Source organism: Mus caroli, chromosome 5 (genome assembly GCF_900094665.2).
Source record: "Mus caroli chromosome 5, CAROLI_EIJ_v1.1, whole genome shotgun sequence".
Taxonomy (NCBI): domain Eukaryota; kingdom Metazoa; phylum Chordata; class Mammalia; order Rodentia; family Muridae; genus Mus; species Mus caroli.
The window spans coordinates 144,260,078-144,281,287 of NC_034574.1; the positions used below are offsets into that span (position 1 = coordinate 144,260,078).

Genomic DNA, 21,210 nt, shown 5'->3' on the forward strand with positions numbered 1-21,210 from the left:
TTTTTTGGTTTTTCGAGACAGGGTTTCTCTGTGTAGTCCTGGTTGTCCTGGAACTCACTCTGTAGACCAGGCTGTCCTCGAACTCAGAAATTCGCCTGCCTCTGCCTCCCAAGTGCTGGGATTAAAGGCATGTGCCACCACGTCCAGCAGTTTGTCAACTCTTGAGAGTAACTCTCAGTAGTCTTTATTGCTCACTCTGGGAGGGAGGGGACTAGTGAAGCTGGTCAGTTTCAGGGACTTCCTGAAACTAATTTGAGTTGTTTACCTTTTACATTAAGGAGATTGTGATGGAATGTTTTATTCTCAGTGTTCTAATCTCAGACAAAGCTGCTATACAAAAAGATGGGTGTACCTAGATATTTAATTTGATGATGGGAGGCTGAGGAAGTTTCTGTTTGAGCTTCCATATTTTCAGTGAAGTAGTCTACCAAGAGAAGAGGTGCCTGAGATTTTATAGTAGAGAAGTTCAGTCATTTTATTGTAATTAGACATTGAGTTGAATACTGATTAGAGATATAAAAGGATTTCAATAAATGAGAAATATTACCACTGCTTATATAAAACATACTACTTGTGAAGAGATTTTGCTGGAATACTTTTTGCATTGCTGGGTAGAAACTGATTTAGTTGAGATGTTCCAGGGCTGGGACTTTATGGAGCAAGTTAAACTTTACTTGTTATTTGTTTGTTTTTAAGACTGGGTCTTAATGAGTAGTAGTCTTGGTTGTTCTGGAGCTCACTATGTAGACCCAGCTGGCCTCAAACTTAGAGATCCACTGCTTCCTTCTGCTGGGACCAAAGGTATGTGCCACCATGCCTGGCTTTTTTTTGGGGTGGGGGGTGAAAAAGATTAACACAAGATATGACATCTGCTTTTTAAAAAAAAATAACATTAACAAAACAAACTCAAAAATTGCTCAGTTTTCTAAAAGAACTATTGAAACTGAGTCATTTTTTAGTGTCTTCAGATTCCTTCCAGAATCCTCTTGGATTCCAGAATCTGCAGCTGTTCAGGTCCCATACATAAAACGAGTAAGTATATGTACATTTTCTTTTACACTTTTATCATCTCTAGATGATTTGTGCTTCCTAAGAAAATGTATGGATAAAGTAAAAAGTTGTTAAGCTGTATTGCTTTGAAGATAATGGTTATAAGTCTGCACACTGAGCACAAAAGTAAAACAGAACATTCTTGCTCTATATTTAATTGAGCCACAAATGTGCACCAATACAACTGTATTTTATTAGTACACATAAGAGTCATGAAATGAACATATTTGGGGTTAATAGGATTAATTAATTAAAACCAATTGGTTGTGTAGTGGTGATTTTCCGTCTTCACCAGACATGGCATTGCACATACTACTGACCTGAGGAATAATCATCATTCAGCACATGAGTGATGTTAGCACTCTCACTAGAATTATTAAGGACTTTGACAATGCCTGTGCTGTTTGAGTCTGATGCTGAGTTACTGAGTACACTGTTGAAACAGCCTTTAGTTTTAACAGTTGAAATAGAAATAAATGTTGCTGTAAGGTTATGTATTTAACTGAGAATAGTTTTTATCTGTTTTCAGTTGGAAGTTTCTCTTACTAGATTTTTCCATTGTCCTTGACAAGAATAAGCCTAATTTCTCATTTTGTTTAATTGCTGTATGGATTGTCTTTAATGAGTGTGCCACCTGCTGGTTCTCAGAAGACTGCAGTTTGGAGTCTTTCCAACTCTATAGTCCTGATTCTGCCTTAAATCTGAAGGTGAAGTCCCTGGAGAGAAAACAGCTCTTTATAAATACGACCATGTAGGGATCCTAGTAGTAGCCTTGTTTTGATTCTGTGTCAGTAAACTCGATGAAACATTGTGAATTATTACAAAGAATCATGAGAATGTCAAGATTTATTTCTAACTAGATCATCTGAAAAAAAATGTTCTATAGTCTTGCTCTTGATTTCTCTCAGTGCTATTTTTCTGTTTCATACAATGAAAAGGTCTTACATATGTTTTGACTCAAGAATTAATGGTTAAATTTATTTTTTTCCCTCTTCTTCTTAGGACTGTTAGTATGCATGCTTCTTTTAGATAGTAGGGTGTTCAGCCCTAAATGGAATGTACCTATCATACTTCTACCCATAAGGCTTAGGGATCTTTGAGGAAGGGGGGGGGCAGAAAGATTTCAAGAGTGTAGTGGCTATTCCTGGTTGTCAACTTGACTATATCTGGAATGAACTACAGTCAAGAATTGGAAAGCTCTCACCTGTGAGCTAATTTGGAGGCTGGGAGATACAAGTTTCTGACTTGGTTCTTGGTTCTTGGAGTCCTTGAGGCATAGTGGCTATGAATCCCAGATGGTTAAGACAGGGAGATCTCTGAGTTCAAGGTCATTTGGGACAAAGCAAGCTGGAGACCTATACAAGGACATTGGAAGAAGGAAGATCCTATCTCTCTTCTTAGCCGGCTTGCCTTGTAGGACTGAGCAACTGCTAGATCCTTGGACTTCCATTCATAGCTGCTGCTGACCATTTTTGGGGACTTGGATTGCAGACTGTAAATGATCAACACATTCCCTTTCTATATAGAGACTACCCATAAGTTCTGTGACTCTAAAGAACCCTAATACAGAAGTTGGTACCAGGAGTGGTTCTAAAGGAGCAGAAGATGAATTTTTTAAGAATCTGGAGTTAGTTAATAATTCACCAGCACCTTCAACTACTGAAACCTCTTCAGATACTCTTTCTCCTGGGAGCTTGGAGAATATTGAAGACACATGGTTGAAACTATATTTCAAGCTTAAAGAAGCTAATGCCTTTGATTATCTTGATGAATTAGGTGATTCTGTGTACAAAACTTTCTACAAGATGGGGAAAAAATCAGAAAATGATTTTGCTGACTTGTCACTCTTAGGATGAAGGAAAAGAAGGGGCTGTATGATAAAATCGAATGGCTCCAGATGCAAGCAAACAGTCTAGAAGTTGCTAAGTGTGTCCTTGAAGAGAGTCTTCTCTCCAGCAGCCATTGAGCTCAAGTTGCAGAAAATCACACTGAAGCCCTCATTATAAGGTTGGCTGAACTACAGTTAAAATTCAAGTCTCAGCCTCAGAGGGTGTCAGCAGTTAAAGTAAGGGCACTAACTGGCAAAGAATGAAGTCCTATAACTTGGGATGGGGTGTGTGGGAAGACCCATTTGGAGCTGAGAATTTTGAATCTTTAGATTCTCAAGGGTTTGCCCCATCTGAGGAAGTAGTACCCTCAGCCTCGCCCCTTGAAATAATGCCTTCCCCACATAAGGAAATTAATCCCTCAGAGTCTGATAAACCAGCAGTGAAGAAAATGCTGAAGAAAATGCCAGACAAGACAATATTGATGTTTCTCAAGGCCCACCAATAGTTTCTTCTAGACCTGTAATCAGACTCAGGGCAAAACAGGCCCCTAGTGGGGAGGTAGAAAGTGTAGTCCAGGAGGAAATGTGCTACACTACTAAGGAACTTAATGAATTTGCTAATTCATTCAAGCAGAAGTCTGGGGAATATGTGTGGGAATGAATTTTAAGGGTGTGGGATAATGGTGGAAGGAACATAAAACTAGATTAGGCTGAGTTTATTGACATGGGCCCTCTGAGTGGAAATTCTAAGTTTAATATGGAAGCTCACACAGTTAAAAAAGGAATCAGAAGTTTGTTTGAATGTTTGGCTGAAGTGTTTATCAAAAGATGGCCTACTGAAAAGGAGTTGGAGATGGCTGATATCCTTTGGCTTTGTGTTGAGGAAGAGATTTTAAGGCTCAGGGAAATTTCAATGCTAGAGTGGATACGTTGTGTAAAATCTAATCCTCCACAATGGGAAGGCCCAGAAGATATGTCCTTCACCAGCCCTATAAGACGAAAACTGGTGAGATGGGCACCAGCACATTTGAAGAGTTTTGTTCTTGCCCTTTTCCTTGTGCCAAACCTTAGGGTTGGAGATGCTGCTGCTCAATTAGATGAATTAAATTCATTCGGTTTAATTGGGCCCTGAGGTAACAAGGGCCAGGTGGCAGCATTGAATTGTCAGAGACAAGGTGATTGTAGTTATTATAATGGACAGTGTAGACAAAACAATGTTTATAATGACATACCCCATAATGGTCAGCACAGGAGAGGTGAAATTTATAATGGCATGACTCCTTCGAACATTTGGTACTGGCTAATCAGTCAGTGTTTCCAGGCATAAAATAGATAGGAAGCCTACTGCATATATGTTTGATCTGTATAAGCAGAAAATTTTCTCAAACAAATGAAAGAAAGGCTACATTGGATCGTGGCAAAAGGCAATCTCAGCCAGTGAACCAATTTCCAGATTTGAGCCAGTTTGCAGACCCAGAAGAACCCTTTGAGTGAAGGGGTGGCCAGGTTCCTCTGAGAAAGGATCTTGATAAGGTAGCTAAAAGTTTTGTTGTTAGCCTTTCTCCAATTCTTCCCCAGAGGGACCTATAGCCTTTTACAAGGGTAACTATACACTGGGGGAAAGGAAATAATCAGACTTTTCGGGGTCTGCTGGATACTGGTTCTGAGTTAACACTGATCCCAGGAGATCCCAAGAAACATTGTGGCCCTCCAGTTAAAGTAGGGGCCTATGGAGGGCAGGTGATTAATGGAGTTTTGACTGATATCTGACTCATAGTAGGTCAACTAGGTCTCTGAACACATCCTATGGTCATTCCCCCAGTTCCAGAATGTATTGGGATAGATATATCCCAATTGGCAGAAATTGGCAGAATTCTCACATTGGTTCCCTGATCTGTGGAGTGAGGGCTATTATGGTTGGAAAGGCTAAATGGAAGGAAGCCTTTAGAGCTGCCTCTGCCAAAGAAAATAGTGAATCAAAAACAGTATCGTATTCCTGGAGGAATTGCAGAAATTACTGCTACTATCAAGGACTTAAGATGCAGGGTTGGTGGTTCCCACCACTTGTCCCTTTAACTCTCCTATTTGGCCAGTGCAAAAGACAGATGGATCATCGAGAATACAGTTGACTATCAAAAACTAAATCAGGTAGTAACTCCAATTGCAACTGCAGTACCAGATGTAGTTTTGTTACTTGAGCAAATTAACACATCTCCTTGTACTTGGTATGCAACTATTGATCTAGCAAATGCCTTCTTCTCAGTACCTGTCCATAAGGACTACCAGAAGCAATTTGCTTTCAGTTGGCAAGGCCAGCAATATACCTTCACAGTTTTCCCTCAAGGATATATTATCTCCCCTGCCCTGTGTCATAACTTAGTTAGAAGGGATCTTGTCTCTTCCACAAAATTGGTGCATTATGTTGATGACTTTATGCTGATTGGACCAAGTGAGCAGGAAGTAGCAACTACTTTGGACTCTTTGGTAACACATATGGGTATCAGAGAATGGGAAATAAATCCAACCAAAATTCAAGGACCATCTACCTCAGTGAAATTCTTAGGAGTCCAGTGGTATGGGGCATGCAGAGATATTCCTTCTAAGGTGAAAGATAAGTTATTTTGCCTGGCCCCTCCCACCACCAAGAAAGAAGCACAGTATTTAGTGGGTCTACTTGGATTCTGGAGACAGCACATTCCTCACTTGGGTGTGTTACTCAGGCCTATTTACCAAGTGACTCGGAAAGCTGCTAGCTTTGTGTGGGGCCTAGAACAGGAGAAGGCTCTTCAGCAGGTCCAGGCTGCTGTGCTATCTGCTCTGCCACTTAAACCATATGACCCAGCAGACCCGATGGTACTTGAGGTGTTGGTGGCAGATAGAGATGCTGTTTGGAGCCTCTGGCAGGCCCCTGTAGGTGGATCACAGAAGAGACCTTTGGGATTTTGGAGCAAAGCTCTACTACCATCATCTGCAGACAACTATTCACCCTTTGAAAAACAGCTCTTGGCCTGCTATTGGGCCTTAGTGGAAACTGAACGTTTGACAGTAGTACACCAACTTACTATGTGACCTGAACTACCCATCATGAGCTGGGTGTTACCAGACCCTCCAAGTGATAAAGTAGGACATGCACAGCAGCAGTCTATTATCAAATGAAAGTGGTATATACGTGATTGGGCCCAAGCAGGTCCTGAAGGCACAAACAAGTTACATGAAGAAGTTGCTCTAAATGCCTATGGTTTCTCCTCCTGTTACAATGCTATCTACTATCAAGCATGTGCCTATGGCCTCATGGGGTGTTCCCTATGACTGGCTGACTGCAGAGAAGAAGACTAGGACAGGGTTTACTGATGACTCTGTACGTTATGCAGGCACCACCCAGAAGTGGACAGCTGCAGCATTACAACCCCTTTCTGGGACAACCTTGAAAGACACAGGTGAAGGGAAATCTTCGCAGTGGGCAGAACTTCTAGCAGTACACATGGTATTACAGTTTGTTTGCAAGAAGAAATGGCCAGATGTACGATTGTTTACTGACTCATGGGCTGTAGTCAATGGATTGGCTGGATGGTCAGGGACTTGGAAAGAACACAATTGGAAAATTGGTGAGAAAGACATCTGGGGAAGAAGAATGTGGATAGATCTCTTCAAGTGGGCAAAAGATGTGAAGATATTTGTGTCCCATGTTAATGCTTATCAAAAGGTGACTTCAGCTGAGGAGGAGTTCAGTAACCAAATGGATAGGATGACCCGTTCTGTGGTCAGTCAGCCTCTTCCCCAGCCATCCTTGACATTGCTCAGTGGGCACATGAACAAAGTGGCCATGGTGGCTGAGATGGAGGTTATATTTGGGCTCAACAACACAGACTTCCACTCACATTGCTTCCTTTCTTCTCACTTTCTTTTTATTTACCTTGTGATTAGACATTGTCTTCCAAAAAAAACTTTTTTTTTTTTAAATATCCCTTCTCACATTGACAGCACATATACTAAACTTGGAATGATACAGAAAATACTAGCATGGCTCCGTGCAAGGATGACAAGCAAATTTGTGAGGCCTTCCATATTTGTAAATAAATAAAAAAAATATCATCCAACCAAGTTCAAGGAAGTATTTGCTGAGGTCATTTTGTGTGTTTTCGCTAAAGTAATTGCCACTATGTGTCAGCCTCTGTCTTCAGAAGCCTTCTTGATCCCAGGTGTTTGTATCTGTTATGCTCCTTGACACTTTTTCTGCATTTCTCCCCCATCAATATATTTATTTCCTCAAGGTTCAGACTTGGAATCTCAGCTCATCTTACACCCTCCTCCTCCTCCTCTTTTGAGACAGTCTTACTCCTGGCTGGCCTAGAGTTTGCTGCATAGACAAGGCTGTTGACTCTGACCTTGTGACAGTCCTACTCTGTCACCTAAGTACTGATATTATGGGTGTGTGCCACCGTGCTGGAGCTCACATGACCTGTCCTCCCTCTGTCTCTTCTTCCTTGTTTCTCTCTCATCTGTCTTTCCTCTTTTCCTTCTTGTGTGCATGCAGGTGTGTATGTGTTTATGCAGATGTGTTTTGATTGTTAGTGTGCATTTAGGAACATGTGGAGGTCAGCCTTAGGTATTGTTTTTCAGGAGCCCATATTTCTTGCTTTTTAGGTAGTGAATCTCAGGGATTTTTCCAATCCCTGGTTCTAGGATTGATTACAAGTGTGTACCACCACATCTGGCTTTTTAATTTTCAATTAATTAATTTTAAACTTTTTATTGGTTCTTTGTGAATTTCACATCATATACACCAATTCCACTCAGTTCCCCCTCCCCTCATATCCACCCTTTATCTTTTCAGCCTGCCCCCAACAGAGAAAAATAATTTGTTGTGGAAGTGGTAGTGTGTCAGTGTGTCCCCGGTGTATCCTTTTGTCCACACTTCTTTGCTTGCAAATGTTCATTGCAATGACTCCTTGGTCTGGTTCAAAGCCCCTGGCTTCTGCTACTCTATCAATACTGGATCTTCATGGGGACTCCTCTCAGATATTCTGTTGTTGTCCTGTGTCACAGAGATTCTACCTATGGTTTTGCAGCTGTAGGACCAGCCCCTTCATGATGGAGTAGATTTTGGGGATGCCAGTTTAAAGGCCTGAATCTGGACCTGAGAGGTATTTGAGCTAATCAGAAGTCAGCTCTCTCCCTTTCACAGTCTGCTTATCCACAGTCCCTACAACCAGGGCCAGCTCTATCCTGGTGCCCATGTGAGGTGCAGGGTAGGCTATCCTGAGTGTTGCAGCTAGTGAGGGATACAGCCAATTCTTCCACTCTAATGGCAGCTTTCCTGACTGCTCTAGATCCTCTCTACCAACCAGCAGATGAGAGGCAGGGCCCTCAGGCTGGCTTACCTGCAACCACTACATCCAGTGTTGTACTGTGCTGCCCAGGTGCAGGGCCTCTTCCCAGTGATGTAGAAGGTTAGAGGCAGGGCCAGCTCTTCCTGCTCTTATGATGTTCTCCCACCTGCCGAAGGTGGCAAGGGATGAGGGCTGGGGAGGGCATCTCTTAACATCCACACTGCCACATGACAGACAAGTTGGGGGCAGCTCTCTATACTCACACACTTGGGATTGGCTCACCCTGCCATCAGGGTCAACTCTACTCTATTCCCAGGAGAGGTGCAGGGCTGCACTAGCGAGTGCTGTAGCAGGTGAAGGTCAGGGCCAGCTCTCCTGTTCTCATGACTCTGCCTGGCCCAGCTCTTATATCTGTTGCTTATTGGAGAGGGCAATAGGGAATGACATCATCAAGGGAGGGAATCTCTCCCTTGATGATGCTACCACACAGCAGACAAGCCTGTTTTCCCATACTCATGCCCTCAGGGCCAGCTTTCCAGGGTTAGCTCTACTGCGCTGCCCTGGCGAGGGTCAGGGCCAGCTCTGATGACTTTGGGGACAGCTTCCCTGTCTGCTGCAAGTAGCAAGGAGTCTCTCCCTTGCCCATGTCACAACAGAGTAGACAGGTGGTGGGGTTTATATCTCCTGTTCTCATTGCCTCCAGGGCCAGCTCTCTCTCAATGCCCAGGTGAGCAATGACAGCAATTCTACACAGCCCTCAGACAAGTCCTCAGGCGGCAGCCCAGACCAGGGATATGTGCCTGACCTTTGTTGGTAACAGACTGCAAGGCCACAGAACCTAGTGGCAGAAAAGGCCAGGACCCCACCATGGTCCCAGGTAACATCACTGCCTCACTACCCTAGAGTCTCCAGTTCTACCTCTCTTCATTGTGCCCAAGTCCTTCTGTTTTTCTTTCTCTTCCATTTCTCCACCACCACTTACTTGCTCCTCTTAGTGGCGTTCAGGGTCTCTGGTCTTAGGAGTGCTATGCCTCACCCAGGTGGCTATTGCAATGGTCTCAGTCTTACTCCTGCCCAGTCCTGTAATCCCAGGCAGTGTTCTTTTAGTCTCCAGCTTGTTCCTTGTCTTGGGAGCCCATCCAGCCCCCTGGCACCAGATTGGTGGTTGTCTCAAGCTCACTTTTTTCAGGCAATCTTAAGCTGCCAATCATTCAGATGTTCACAGGTCAGAGCACTGAGTGTAGACACATCTCTCTGCCACCTGCTGACCCACATGTGACAGAGCAGCCTCACCGGGGCAGGACACAGCTGACTCTTTTTGTGAATGCTGGAGATCAAACTCAGGTTTTCATGCTTATGTCACAAGCACGTTAACTGCCTGACATGTTTCCTCAACTTCACGTTCATTTCTCTTTTCCTTTATGTGTATGGGTGTTTTGCCTGAATGTTTGTCTTGTGCCACATATGTGCAGTGACTGCCGAGGCCAGAAACAGGCAGTGGATCCTTTGGAACTTGAGTTAGAGACGGTCATGATCCTTCATGTAGGTGTTGGGGATTAAAGCCAGATTCTCTGGAAGAGCTGTTAGTGCTCTTTAGTGCTGAGCTATTCTCTGTCCCTTTTATCACATTTTAAAAAATTAAGTGTTTAAATTTGCATAGCATAAGCAGTAGATATTATCAAAATATTGTATGGTCTTTTCTATAAAACTTTAGAATGAAGTTTTAGACCTATAAAATAGAGTTGCCCTTTAGGAGTTATGACTTAATTTTCCTCAAGATAAGATTTTTTTCTATCATCTCTGTTATAACCAGGGCATACATTTTATACATTTTCCTTATTTGCTCACCACTCATTATATTGGTGTATGTGTGTTCACCTGCGTGATGTTGTTGAAGCCAGAGCTTATGTTGGATCTTTACCTCTATCGTTCTCCATGTGGTTTTCATCAGGTTCTTACTGAATCTAGGCTAGATAGTCAGGCCTTCCAGTCCCTGGGTTTGTGTGTGTGTTCTTCTTCCCAGTACTGGGCTACAGGCTTGTGCCAGCATACCCAGCCTTTTATGGAGGCACTGCGGAAAACTCGGATCCGTATGCTTATGCAGCAAGCATCCTAACATGTGACACCATTGCTTTAGCTGCTCTTTTTGTATATATAGTATATACAGTGGTGTAATATAGTATATTTCACCAAATAAATTCTCAGTTAACATTTAAATAGGTGACTTTTCAGGAACAAATACTTGAAATTTTATAGTTATTTCCTTTTTTTTCTATTAAAATACTTTTAAACTCTTTGGGTCAGTATTGTAAGCCATTGCCCGAATTCCTTTTCTTATCACTGTTTCCTAAAACAGGCTCTCTATTTCAGTTGTTCTTAACCTGTGACTTGCAACCCTTTCACAGGGTTTGCCTGAGACCACCAGAAACACAGATATTTACATTATGATTCACAACAGTAGCAAGATTAATTATGAGATAGCAAAAAAAATAGATTTTTGGTTTGGGGGGAGTTCACCACAGCATGAGGATGGGTGTATTATTAGGGTTGCAGCATTAAGAAGGTTGAGAACCCCTGGTTTCTTCCCCTGAGTAATCTTGTAATCTACACTGCACTGCAACCCCCCCCTTGCACTTTTTAATTGGATATTTTCTTTATTTACATTTCAAATGTTATCCCCTTTCCTGGTTTCCCCTTCAAAAATCCCCTCCCCCTATCCCTCCCTCTTCCCTTCTCACCAACTCACCCACTCCCACTCCCTGGCCCTGGCATTCCCCTGCACTGGGGCATAGAGCCTTCATAGACCCAAGGGCCTCTCCTCCCATTGATGTCCGACTACACTATCCTCTGCTACATATGCAGCTGGAGCCATGAGTCCCAGCATGTGTACTCTTTGGTTGGTGGTTTAGTCTGGGGGAGCTCTTGGGGTACTGGTTAGTTCATATTATTGTTCCTCCTATGGGAACATGATAATGCATCACTACCCCAGCCTTTAATAACAAATTCTGAACCTGCATTGCAGATTTGATATTTCTCAAAATAGTTGTCATTCATTCAGCAAGTACTTACTGAGTACCTAGTACTAATAATACTCATCACACAGTAGCATAAAACTATGCCCGTCCATGTCTTAAGGCGTTTATGATCTAGTAGAAATAGAAGTATAGTGAGTACAATAATGATAAATGCCATTTAAATAGACCTTAGAATGTACCTAGGTATTGGGGAAGAACCCCTCTGGTAGGTGGAAGTCTGGAAGAGTAGACATGCACACTTAATGACTTTCAGGTTCATGGTAAGTACCTCCCACTCTGAAGGATAGCCTGTGTGTATTCACCATATTTTAAACTGCCAACTCAGAAACCTGCCCCATTGTTGGTTCTTACTTTTTCTTTTTAGCTTCCTTTTCTTTCAGCTACATTTTGTGTGCATCACCCCTGCCTTCAGTGACAAAGTCTGAACCTTGCCAGTCTTTTCTCATATTGTTTATACCATTGCCCTTCATCTTCATACCTTTATGGAACTGCTGTCCTTTTAAACCTCCTTCTCAGGCTTCCTGTTTGCTTGCTGTTCCTATTACTATGGTTTCAGAATCTACTGTGGCTTAGTTGTTACGTGTTTCTCTTGGTAGACTCTTGAGGTCCAATTTATTCATCTCCCCTATAGTTACTGCTGAGATCTGTGCTGTCTACACTTGGACAGCTCATCCATGCTGACTCTTATGGTGCAGACTGTGTGCAGTTGTGAAGTCTGCTTCATTGAGGAATGCTTCGTGAGAGAGACTTGTTCAAGGCTTTGATGAATATGGTGTTTGTTTAAAGGAGCACACCCATGAACTTGGATCTTGGCAGACAGTGCTTACTCTCTCATCAGATTCTTTTACATTTGGCTTTGATATCTGGATTACTAGTCTACCCAGCATTCATCTAATGTTTGTGTGAAATATGGCAACAGCAGTACTTCTTGCTCTGTCCTTACTGGACTGGTGCTATCTTGTTCTGTCACTGTTTTTATGTCAGGTTCATGCTTCTGTTCTTAGACCATCTTAGTCCATGGATTGTTTCCCCTCATAAGTACCATGTTCTTTAAATTACTTTGGCTAGGTTTTAGTATTTGCTAGAACCAAGTTTATTCATTTTTTTAAATTCCTTTAATGTCTTGTTATTTGGGGATATATGTGTGTTTGTGCACGCACACACACAAATTTTTCAAATTCTTTTTTTTTTTTTGACCTCTGCCTCTCTTTTCTCTTTCTCTGTGATGGTTTGCTCAGTCCAGGGAGTGGCACTATTAGAAGGTGTTGCCCTGTTGGAGTGGGTGTGCCATTGTGGGTGTGGGCTATAAGACCCTCACTCTAGCTGCCTAGAAGTCTGTCTTTCACTAGCAGCCTTCAGATGAAGATGTAGAACTCCTCCTATACCATGCCTGCCTGGATGTTTCTATGTTAGGTGTTTTACAGGTATTTTCTGACTTGACCTCTGTTTTAACATTGTAGAGCTTTCTCTGTATGGTTTAGAATTTTTATATAAGCATGTACTCTGGGATTTTGTGTTTGATATACTTCAGTTAACTCCAGTGCTAATCTACATTATTGTTTGAAGCAGTGGTTAATTGACTTCATAGTTGTATTAATATACATACCAGTTTACTTATCTATGGTTGGGTTAATTGACTCCATAGTTGTATTAATATACATACCAGTTTACTTATCTATGGTTGATAGATACTTTTTTTTTAAAGATTTATTTATTTATTATATGTAGCACACTGTAGCTGTCTTCAGACACTCCAGAAAAGGGTATCAGATTTCGTTATGGATGGTTGTGAGCCACCATGTGGTTGCTGGGATTTGAACTCAGGACCTTCGGAAGAGCGGTCGGCGCTCTTAACCACTGAGCCATCTCGCCAGCCCTGATAGATACTTCTGTTTGTTGTGAAGAATATGTCTTACACTAGTCATGTGTGCTTGTTTCTCTTGAGCACATACAATGAAGTGGACCCTGTAGCCCTATATATGCACATAACAAACACACACACACACAGACGTTAAATATATAATATATATCAAGCGATATTTAGATTATATGCTTTCTTTTGCTTGGTTTTCCAAGAAATATTTTTCTAATATTTTACTTATAAAACCCTCTTCTACATTTTAAAACCCCACACAAACCGAGTTTGACTATTTAGCACTGGCTGGCCTAAAATTCACAAGAGATTTCTCCTGCTTCTGCTTCCTTTATATTATTCTTAACTTGATCACATATATTCTATATGTACAAAACATTTATTGTGTGCTAAACAATGCTCTGAAAGCTTTACACATATCCCAAACATACAGCTACCAGATTTTATTTGTTCTTATCTCACCTGTTCTTGAAAATTACACTCCTTAGACTTAAACTGTAGGTTTTGCATATTGAAGGCAAAATTTTATTGTTTCCTGGCATATTTGTTGCTACTTAGAAATCAAGTATTTGTTTTCAAATGTTCTTTTCAAGGGAGTGGATTGACTTTGAGATTTTGTTTTTGTTGTAAAAATGTTTTTAGTTGAATTGTCCCTGTTATTTTGACTTTACTGTCTTGGTGTCTGTGGATTGCTGTCTTATGATTCTTTGTGCATCTGTGCAGCCTGCTCACGCTTCTGTGGGTCACAGGATAGATAGACTTCCCTCCTCGTGGATTTGGTTCTGTGCTTCTCTGCTTGTGCCTTGGATGATTTCTTTTGTCTTAATTTTAATATTTTCACTCTATGCAAATGAACTTGTCTCTTGAACTTTTATTTGCAGCTGTTTACATTGTCCAGCAGTTTGTTTTTTAATAATTATTCTTTACAAATTTTCAGAGTTGTCTTCTCTTTGAATTTTTGATGGGTTCTGTCCCTTTTGTCATGTGAGCACTGAAACTGAATACTGTTTTTGTCAGTGTTGGGAGATCATATAAGAAATAAGATGGATAGAATGCTATAGTGTTTGATTTAATTCTCTGGGGCCTTGGGGTTTTTTCCCCTAGATTTTTTTTATCTGAATCATTTCTGGCACTTTATTTATTTATTTATTTACTAAGTATATTTGTGTTAATTCTTTTTGTTTGTTTGTTTTTCAGGGCAGGGTTTCTCTGTGTAGCCCTGGCTGTCCTGGAACTCACTTTGTAGACCAGGTTGACCTCGAATTCAGAAATCTGCCTACCTCTGCCTCCCGAGTGCTGGGATTAAAGGCATGTGCCACCACTGCCCGGCTTGTGTTAATTCTTTGAAAATTTCATACAACTTCTTTTGATTGTATTTACCCCTGTTCCTGCCCCTACTTTGATTATTTATTTATTTATTGTTGTGTGTGTTTTGTTGGGGAGAGTTATTGTAAACTTCACAGCTTGCTACTAATGGAAATAAAAAGTAAATTTGTTTCTTTCAGTAATTTGGGGAAATGTCCAGTAGAATACTTTTCAGTAGATGTCTAAATTACTCTAAATTATGAGGCAGTTACAAATTGTTAGGTAACATCTTATCTATTTCATTTATATAGAACATGCTTGCTTTCGTTTGTACCTAATAATTTTCTTGCTTTAGGGGTATAGACATTTCCATCATGGCTCATTCAAAGACAAGGACCAACGATGGGAAAATTACTTACCCTCCTGGAGTCAAGGAAATCTCAGATAAAATCTCTAAAGAGGAGATGGTGAGGCGGTTAAAGGTGAGTGAACAGTGTATGCTGCAGACAGCTGGGCAGTGTGTGTGGGCCTTTCTTGTGGGAATCTTCTTGTAGGGCCATGGAACTTGCTTTGTTAGGGGTTTTATTTTAAAGTAGCAAATGGCAGAGAAAGAGTTTGTGGGAACAGGGCAGGTAAGAAACAGTGGGATGCTACTGCTCTTTGGAGAGCCATTAGCACATGTGCCATGATATTTTGATACTGTCTATTACCAAGTTATTTGCTCTCTCTTCTATTTGATGCCCACTACCCCTCCTCCACCAATTCTTCAGGTCTGGGAAAGGAAGTTTGAAGTATTTATAGTACTCCTAGGCTATAGGTTACCTTCTGGTGGGCTATTTTTAGGGTAAAAGAGCCTGACTGTTAGCGTCTGTCTCTGCTGCTGGCACACTGTAACAAACCAGGGCGGACAGTAAACCTTAAGGAGGCACTCTCCATGACAAGGGTCTCTTTAGATTGCTGGCAAATGTTTCTTTCCCCTTTTTCTTCAGGGCATTAATGGTCCCTGTAACTGTCACAGTGTTTAAAGTACCATTAACAGAGAGGTCCATGAGAGACTGGTTGAACAGTTGCTCAGGATTTGCCCTTTGTTGGAGCAAGTTTTTCCTTCTGTGTGTTTGTTAACTAGACATTTGTTATAATGCTCATTTCTTTCAACTGATACAAAACATTTTGCATATTAAAAATTATACCTAGTATTATTTTTGCACATATATTATTATATATTATTATGCATGCATTATTTCAACATGTACATTTTGTAATGTTTATGATCTGTTATTTATGTAATTGTTGGTGTTGGGAAAACTTGTCTTCATCACTAAAGTCCAGGAGCCTCACATAACAGTAACATGTAAGGTTGTGGTGCCTTGTATGGATGTGTAAGTGATGCTAATATGACCGACTGTAAACTTCACTTGAGGTCTGGATATTGTTTACTTTTACATGAGCTTTTAGAGTTCAGTTTGATTAGGAGAGCCAAGCTCAACTTTTTAATGTATGTATGTATGTATGTATGTATGTATAGTGTGTTTACTTTTCTATATATTTTCTTGATCTGTTGAATTTTTATGAAACTATTACATTTATTTTCTCAGGTTTATCCCAGAAATGATAGGTTATAATATCTATCATGTTTATGAAAAAAGTTCTATGAACATAGTGCATACACATACAAGCTGATTAACACCTAGTAACTTTTATGCATACTACTTTTTAGATCTATTTAAATTTTTTAAAGATTTATTTATTATTACATAAGTACACTGTAGCTGACTTCAGACAAAGCAGAAGAGGGTGCCAGATCTCATTATGGGTGGTTGTGAGCCACCATGTGGTTGCTGGGATTTGAACTCAGGACCTCTGGAAGAGCAGTCAGTGCTCTTACCCTCTGAGCCATCTCGCCAGCCCTAGATCTATTTAAAGTGAGAGGCCTCATCTGAATTATAATTGAGAGCCCTCCATACCCTATCTTAATGCAAATCTTGCTGTGTAGCTTAGGCTGCTCTGGAACTCCATATGTATGTAGCCCACACTGGCCTTGAATTTATAATCCTGCCTAAACCTTCTGAATTCTAGGATTAGTGATAATTCTAGTGAGATTTACAATACTATTTGAATACAGAATAGTGAAAAATTGCTGTTATCTGGGTTTGGAGCAGATTTGACTGACTGTCTTCCCAGTCAGTGTTGTGTGGGGTGCTTCTGTCAGACACTTCTATGTTGCAGCACGCTGCCTAGTGCACGGTTTTATCATTTTCCTTATTTACACCTAGTACGGTTTTTAGCATACTCCTCCTCAGAAAAGAGAAAATAAATTTAGTTTGGGGTGATAATAGTTTTTGCTATTTACAGATACCCATAAAAGTTTTATGAATTATAACAATTTATTAACATATATGTTATTATTTTTATATAACTGGGTTTTCTTATAACATTTTATTCAAAATATAGTTCATTTCCCACTCTTGTATAAAGAGATTATAAGGAAAAATAATTAGTTCTGTGGACCTATCTCTTTATTCACCCTTGTGTCTTCTCATAAGCACAATGTGTTGAGCGTATGTCTTGAGAGGATTGCAGTTGAAGTGTTAGGACAACAGTTCTAGATTTGCGTACTTTATTGCTTTGTGTTGGTTCTATTGGATTTGGCATCAGGCATGGCAGAGCCGAATGGTTGCTCTCTGAACAAGCATTGTCTCTCATGGCTGCTCCATGTGTTCAGAGTGAATAAAGCATTTCTTACTCAGAGTTCCAGGCCTCCAGTAAGTCAACACTACAGGCCCTGATGCTCAGTGGCCCTGTTCGTTTAGTATGTGCAGCTCCACCTAGTGGGTACTATATGGTTACCTTTTGTCAGAATGAGATTGAAATGTCATGGTCTTTCAGGTTCAACAGTTTTCTTGATTCTCATTTGAATAAGGACTAGTACAGATCATTTTGTTGAATTTTATTTGAAGTAAGGATAGGATAGCTGGAGATAATCGTTTCTACTAATACTAAACTTAGAGAAAACTTCATAGAATTTAACTTTATAATTTTGTTTTGCATCCCCCTTTTATAAAAATAATTATGAAGACAGATTTTTCTCTTGCAACCTGTTTCTGCTTAACACATACCTGGATTATCTCATTGAACCAATGAGATATCCATATCAAACTTTCTTTTACTATGGCCCAGAATCTGCTTAGTTTATTACCATGACACTTAACTCATGTCATGATAGCTGAAGGTTGCACTTTTCTTTAAGAATACATCTTTGACATCCTTTAAAAAATAGATTTATTTTTATCTCCTAATTATGTCTCTTTGCTGGGTATGAGCAGATGCAAATGCAGTATCCACAGAAGACAGAGGAGAGCATTGGCTCCTCAGGCTCTGGAGTTACAGGTGATTGTGAGCCACCTGATCTGGGTGCTGGTGACTGAACTTGGGACGTCTGGAAGAAATGCACACGCTCTGAATGCTGAGCCATCTCTCAGTCCCAGGATTTATTTTTCTTGAATCTGCTTATATAGTCTTTTAGGGAGGCTGAAATAGAAAAATCACATCTGGAGCAGTTTAATGGCTAAGAGGATATATTGTTGCTATGACAAAATACTTGACAAAAACAGTTTAAGAAAGCAGAGTTTTGGGCTCACAGTTTAGGGTATTGTTCATCATGGCAGGGGAAAGTCTGATAACAGGGGTGTGAAGCAGCTGGTCACAGTACATCCACAGTCAGGAAGCAGAGAGATGACAGCTCCACACCACCGATCCTTTCATTCAGGAATCCAAGCCACCCACCCTCAGTAGTGGGTAGGTCTTATGTCTTCCGGCAAACTTTCTGGAAACAGTCCCATGGACACTTCCAGAGATATGCTTCCATGTGATTCTAAATCCATTCAGGTTGATATCACAGATTAATGAGAATAGATAGAAAGTTACATTTTCATACTAGGGTTTTCTTTAGGATTAGATCTATTAGAAAAAAAGAAAAGACGTGCCCTTTAAATTCTATAGTATTTTTATAGTGATACAAAAAGTTTCCACAGGGGACTGGAGAGATGGCTCAGTGGTTAAGAGTGCCAACTGCTCTTCTGAAGGTCATGAGTTTGGATCCCTGTAACCACATGATGGCTCACAACCATCTATTATGAGATCTGATGCCCTCTTCTGGAGTGTCTGAAGACAGCTACAGTGTACTTACATATAATAAATAAATAAATCTTTAAAAAAAGTTTCCACAGATATAGACTGAGTAATGATCACTGTATAGTGTGAATTCTAAACTAAGTCTGGTTGGAAGATATATAGATTAATGACTAATATTTCCTTTATTTTAAACTAGTGATTCTCAATCTGTGGGTTGGGACCCCTTTGGGGGGCAAACAGCCCATTCAAAGGGGTCACTTAAGACCACTGAGAACATGAATATTTGTATTACAGTTCATAACAGTAGCAAAATTACAGTTATGAAGTAGCAACAAAAATAATTTTATCGTTGGAGGTCAATAGAGCATGCGTTAAGAACCACTGTTTTAAACATTAAGCATTAATGAATTTTGTGGGTTTTTTTTTTTGTTTTTTGTGTTTTGTTTTTGTGGTGGAGTTTTGCTTTAATAGCCCAAACTAGACTTGAAATCATGATCCTACTGCCTATCCTTTTGATCTTGGTATTACAGGCATCTGCCGCCATGCCTGGTTAAAAATACTTTACTTCTGTTTAAAAAATTGTTTACTCTCCATATGTAAAAGGCTATCATTCTGTTTTTCTGATGAAAGTATATTTTGAGTGACCTTTTTATCTGATAGGACTATTTACAGGAAACGTCTGACTATTTGATGATCTTTGTTTGTGTATAGATGGTTGTAAAAACTTTCATGGACATGGACCAGGACTCTGAAGAGGAAAAGGAACTTTATCTAAACCTAGCTTTACATCTTGCTTCTGACTTCTTCCTCAAGCATCCTGATAAAGATGTTCGTTTACTGGTGGCTTGCTGCCTTGCTGATATTTTCAGGATTTATGCTCCTGAGGCTCCTTACACGTCTCCCGATAAACTAAAGGCAAGTACTGATAGGAGCACTGCCACATTCCACTAAACTGAACGAAATGTTGAAGAATTTCTTTGAATTCTGTTGTATTGCCTGGACCAATCTTTTATTAAACTTCTATTTCCTGTGAAAGTTACTTTTGAAAAACAATTTCTCACCCCCAGAGTAAGCAGATTAAGGGGGTTACACATGGTGCTTGTACACACACACACACACACACACACACACACACCCCTGTTCTTACCTCCAAAGGGATGAATTTATATTTATTTTGGGACCAAATATGAATGATCATGGCCCAAAAGATTTAGATTACATTATCCAAAGTACTATGTTCTCTATGTGGTAACAGTTTCATGAGTCTGTTATAGTAATAGAATAGTAGAAAGACATTAAAATCAAGGCCTCTTTTATTTTTACATCTGTGAGAACACCAGGTAGATGGATTACAGTGGTGTGGAGAAGTCTCTGTTACTGGCCTATGGCATAGAGCCTTTGTCTTAGTGGAAGCTTATATTCTGTTCATTCCAGAAGGCACAGGGTATTAGGTCACAGAGTCTAGGCCTGAATGGTTTTGAAGGGGGCTAAAGAGAGCCCAGGATGGTTTGTCTGTAGACTTGCAGCATGTAGCGTGCCACAACTACAGGAGTTGTGTTAGGTTAGTCACCTTGTAGAGTCTCTAGGTTCAGTCACCAAGGCTCTTTTTCTGGCAGCATGGGCCCATACAACGAATACTGTACTTTTCATGTATTGTCACCATGATGCTCTATGTTTTTCATGGTGATTTTGGGGTACTCTTTTTCCTTTTGAAAATTGATAATGAAGACCATAGTCATTGTTTAAAAGATAGCACTGACTAGGAACCTGAATAAGAGCTGAATAAGATACCAGATGACTATGTGACAAGTCAAATAGTAAATGATTTGGAAGCTAATGGCCAAAACATGACTTTCCTTAGGAAGGGTTTTCATCTACAGTAAGAAAAAGTAGCGGATGGTTTGCTTCACTCAAGAAATGTTAATGTTGTTAGTTATTTGCAATGAAAGCAACAACCCCCAAAACCAGGGCCTTGGACTCTAATTTTTTCCTTGATAATTGGAATGAGGAACTTGCTCCTTTGACCACCTCTTCCAACTCAGTCTTAAAGCAAGTCATGTGAGCTGGTGGTGTGGCTCCTTTTCTCCTGGATAGGGTGGTATCTAAGTGGTTTAGGGAGTGGTGTATTTGGTGTAGGCCAAGGCTCTTCCTTACCACATGTTCTGTTGACATTCTCTCAACAAGAAGTATAAAGACTACTACTGTGCCTCTTTTGTGGATTTCTGAGTTTGTATGGACAGTGACCTAGCTCAAAGCTTAGAAGTAATGAAAAAGCATCCTGAAAGAAGGATACAGATGTGTTTCCTATGTCAGGAGAGTTATGAGAAGAATACACAATCAGATTAAATAAAGGTCTGTGGATTAGCTGAAACATTGGGAAAGTCTGCCAGGTTGTTTGTCTGTCTCTAGAATCTATCTTTAGGTCTCATTTTATATACTCTCCCCTTTTTGTGTTGGGGATAGAACTTAAGAAATACTGTGTCTTAAAGGGTGCTTTCTAAGTATTTATGAGTAGTTTTTATTTATTTTTTATATTTTTTATTTTTTTTATTTTCCTAGTTTACATTTCCAATGCTATCCCAAAAGTCCCCCATACCCTCCCCCCCACCCCCTACCCACCCATTCCCCCTTTTTGGCCCTGGCATTCCCCTGTACTGG

The 21,210-nt window shown here is 40.4% G+C and overlaps 1 protein-coding gene, 1 non-coding gene and 1 pseudogene across 2 annotated transcripts in view; 2 read left to right on the forward strand and 1 right to left on the reverse strand.

Annotated features, from left to right (window-relative positions):
• Pds5b (PDS5 cohesin associated factor B) overlaps window positions 1–21,210 on the forward strand; it is a 134,939-nt gene that overhangs the window by 25,467 nt on the left and 88,262 nt on the right. Inside the window, exons 2-3 of the mRNA XM_029477822.1 lie at window positions 14,777–14,903; window positions 19,264–19,467. Coding sequence (XP_029333682.1) covers window positions 14,796–14,903; window positions 19,264–19,467 — 312 coding nt within the window. The 5' untranslated portion in view covers window positions 14,777–14,795. The remainder of the gene's footprint in view (window positions 1–14,776; window positions 14,904–19,263; window positions 19,468–21,210) is intronic.
• LOC115031148 lies at window positions 6,844–6,949 on the forward strand. The gene has a single exon (XR_003836773.1). It is a non-coding gene; the product is annotated as a U6 spliceosomal RNA (small nuclear RNA).
• Window positions 9,400–9,510, reverse strand: LOC115031224 (annotated as a pseudogene).